The sequence below is a fragment of the Olea europaea genome, unplaced genomic scaffold, assembly GCF_002742605.1.
Source record: "Olea europaea var. sylvestris unplaced genomic scaffold, O_europaea_v1 scaffold935, whole genome shotgun sequence".
Taxonomy (NCBI): Eukaryota; Viridiplantae; Streptophyta; class Magnoliopsida; order Lamiales; family Oleaceae; genus Olea; species Olea europaea.
The window spans coordinates 208,056-211,670 of NW_019267840.1; the positions used below are offsets into that span (position 1 = coordinate 208,056).

Below are 3,615 nucleotides of genomic sequence, written 5' to 3' on the forward strand. Positions count from 1 at the left end.
TGACGGTGCGAGGTGTCCACTCGTAGGCGTCAATCAGGCGCATCCTAGATGGGGCAGATAATTAATTCTTCTGAGTTGTGAGTTGAGATAAGGCTGAGATATCACATCAATCAATTTTTGAAGATAACGAGGATTCTGACACAAAGATACATCTCTGAAACTGGTGGGGGAGAAGCCTCTATTGTATAGTGCCTCGACACTCCTCATACTTCGGTAAGGAGAATGCCTCGACAAATTAGTTTGGTAATGCTTGTGCCTTGCAGGACATTAAGTTGAGGTTTGGGCGAGGATCATATCACTTCGAAACCACTAGGGTTGGACACTTGGTGCCTCGCTGAGGAGTAGGTGGTTTAGTGGAGGGTAAAATAGTTCCTTGTCAAATTTCCCCAGTTAATGGCAAATCAGAGATCTATTACGTATCTTTCATGTATGAATAGAAATTGCTATATAATTTGATTCTTCTTAGTTTAGGTTTAAAATTGATTCTCAAATGGAATGTTTTGTGGATTGGAAGTCCTTGATGTGGATCATTCTACTTTTTCTTTTCCAAGTTATGGTAAATGATTGAAAATATTGGTTTTTGTAGGAATTCCTCGAGGTTGTCAATCGTACAAGAGATAATATGAACATATGGGATATAAGTAGAGCACATTGCTAACTATAGTCACAACTTAAAATAACCGTCGTCAATGAACAATCTTGCTATTGTGGCCATTGACAGCTGTTAATGATCAACGATCACCCTAGCTCACTCGAATTCTTGAATTCGTCACTGAATGTGTAATAGATGTGCAAAAAACTAGTAAATTAAAAAAAGGTAACTCTATTTGTTTTCAAGACTTTTACTCTTCCCCTTAAAATCAAACAATTTTAATATATCACCACAAGAATCCGCACTATTAACTACCAAGATTTATTCTTTAAGAGAACATTATTTTCTCGTTTGAATACCTTCAACAAAGTTGGCTGCTTCATTGACAATTTCAAGAATATTGTGAATATAATGGTAAAATCATTTCAACTTAACCATATATAGTTTTATTTAATAGAAAAATACTCAAAAAAAAGAACGTTTAATCTAAGGATTACTTGTTCACTGATCCACACGGGACGCATCAACATAAGCAACATAAAAATTGTACTCTAGAACACCATAACTAGTTACGACATCATACGAGTAAGTGTTTGTAATGGCATATCCACGGGCCATTCGAAAAACTCCGGTGCTTCCAACAATGGCCAACTCTCTGTATTGGTTGCCCAGTGGATTCCTCCCCAGCATGCACAATGTACTTCCATTGTATTGCCCTGATGTAAATATAAAGTTGAGGTTCATTTTCAGGGCTGATTCTTGAAAGTCAGCAGATGTGATAAGCCCTTGAACCCGACCCACTCTATTTGAGTTGCGATCAGGTCCAGTTGTTAATAGGTCATCTAAGACTTTGATTTGACCAAACGATGTTGCTGAATTAGATGTAAAGTTGCATCATGCTACTTCCCAGACAGTTGGGTTCTGACCGCCTAGTTCGTCTTGTACAAAAACTTGAATGCTGGTAGTTGTTTCCTTTCCTAGGTAGATGTTTTGGAACCTAGCATATTCTTGTGCATTCGCATATGCCATAGGCATGGCCATGCCTATAACCAATGCACAAAACATAAACATTAAAGTACTAAACTTTCCCATTATTCCTTCTTAACTTTGTAAGTTCTAATGGGTTTATGATAATTGAATTTGCATAGGACCTTTAGATTGGTATGTGTTGACACACAAAAGTTCAGCCCAAATCGAATAGCCCAAGGAATGAAGCCCAATTGGAGGATCCCCAAATCAGATAGCCCAAAGAACGGCCCAATCAGGCATTGCAGGATAAACGCCCAAATAGGGAAGCCCATGAACGTGGTAATACCATCGTCCAAGGTTACAAGTCAACCAAGATTTGAGCGAATGGATTGCCATGCAGTCGCCCAGAACTATGACCCTGTTCTCGTCCAAACCTTCGAGTCGCCCAAGATCTTAGCAAACATAAGATGTTATGGTTATCCAAAGGTGCGGTTAATGAAGCAGTTATTGAGTAGCCCTATCACGTTCCACGATTCAAGGAATTCAATTGAAGACGGTTGAACGACAAAAAGTAATTGCAGCAGTTAGAGAAGGCAGCTCCATGACAAGTTAGCCACTATGAAGAAAGTGGGCAGTTATAGAGCGATCAAGCAGTTTTTAAGCGGTTGATCACGAAGAGATCATCCAGGGAGTATAAAAGGAAGAAAAGACATGGAGCAAAAGACCCCGAATCAAACACTCTCAAATAGAGAATATGTAACTTTCAATTTCTTAGTTTAGATTTAAACACTTCTTTTCAGTAACTCGTGTGCCTGCACCCCTTGGAGGCATTCTATTTTATTTTCCAATTGTAAAGTCATCGCCAATAAAAATACCCCTTTTTAGGACTTTGTCTCAAGAGGTTTGTCCCTTACACAATCGTCTGATCCCTTTTTAATTGTTAGCGACTAACCCGCGCCAAACAATTTGACACGCCCAGTGGGACAGTGGTGTTTGGTGTTGAAGATACAAAAGGTGAAACAATATGCCTCAGAGATTCGATAAGGAAGCAGCAAGTAAGAGAGGAGTCCAGTCTGTGATCGAGCGATATGAGGAACAGCATAGCTTTCCACGAACAGATGGACAAAATCAGAGCAGTAACAGTCATTACGAATCAATGGCAGAGTTGAGTCCTCAAACTATGCGTGCACTACTTGGAGAACTCACATAAGATGTCATTGAACAGGTAAATCTTTGAAATATTCATAATATGGAAAGATTTACCCAGAATGGGAATGCACATTATGACAACATGGCCAAACAACTGAATACTTTGAATGAAATAATGAATAAGTTAGTAGGCCAAATTTGCCAACCAGTTATGCCTCTTGCAAATCACTTTCAAACTAGGACAATTGTGGGACATAATCCCCCAGTCCTAAATCAAAATCAAGGGGTAGAACCACCTTTTGGTCCCTCTACTTCAAACCAGGGGATGGTGTAGTGCCAAATCAGAATAATGGTAGTGGTACGCCTAACTTGGGGGGTAATCCAAATGTAAGAGATAATGTCCTAAATAATGGGTAGAATACACCATGTGTTAATGAGGGAATAAATGTTCAGGCTAATGGTAACAATGGCCCAAATTATGGTAACTTTGTTGCCAATCAAGGATCAAACATCAGGCCTCAAACAAATCAACCGATTAACCAACCTGCAGGAATTCCATATAATCCCAACGTCATGTTGAGGAATCAAATTATGGAAATCGTACAGGATTAGATAGCTTTTGGGGTACGTCCTGTCATTAGGCCAACTTACACAAAGCTATATCCTAATTGGGTTGACCAAGCATATCCATGGCCTAGAGGGTATAAAGTGCCAGAATTCTCACTGTTTACCAGTTTAGGGGAGGTGTCTACTCTAGAACACATAGGGCGATTCACACTACAAAGTGGAGACATAACTGATTACCATAAAATGAGGCTTTTCCCTAGTTCATTAACAAGAGTAGCTTTCTCCTGGTTCATCAATTTGCCAGCAAACTCTGTTCAAACATGGCAACAATTGGAACA

The 3,615-nt window shown here is 39.4% G+C and overlaps 1 protein-coding gene across 1 annotated transcript; it reads right to left on the bottom strand.

Annotated features, from left to right (window-relative positions):
* Positions 1–1,093: 1,093 nt before the first annotated feature.
* On the bottom strand, positions 1,094–3,285 carry LOC111392485 (dirigent protein 21-like). Its single transcript, XM_023017838.1, has 3 exons — positions 3,255–3,285; positions 1,519–1,635; positions 1,094–1,464 (listed from the first exon to the last, which is right to left on the bottom strand). The coding sequence occupies exons 1-3, from the start codon at positions 3,283–3,285 to the stop codon at positions 1,094–1,096; spliced, it is 519 nt and encodes a 172-aa protein (XP_022873606.1).
* Between the last annotated feature and the right edge of the window lie 330 nt (positions 3,286–3,615).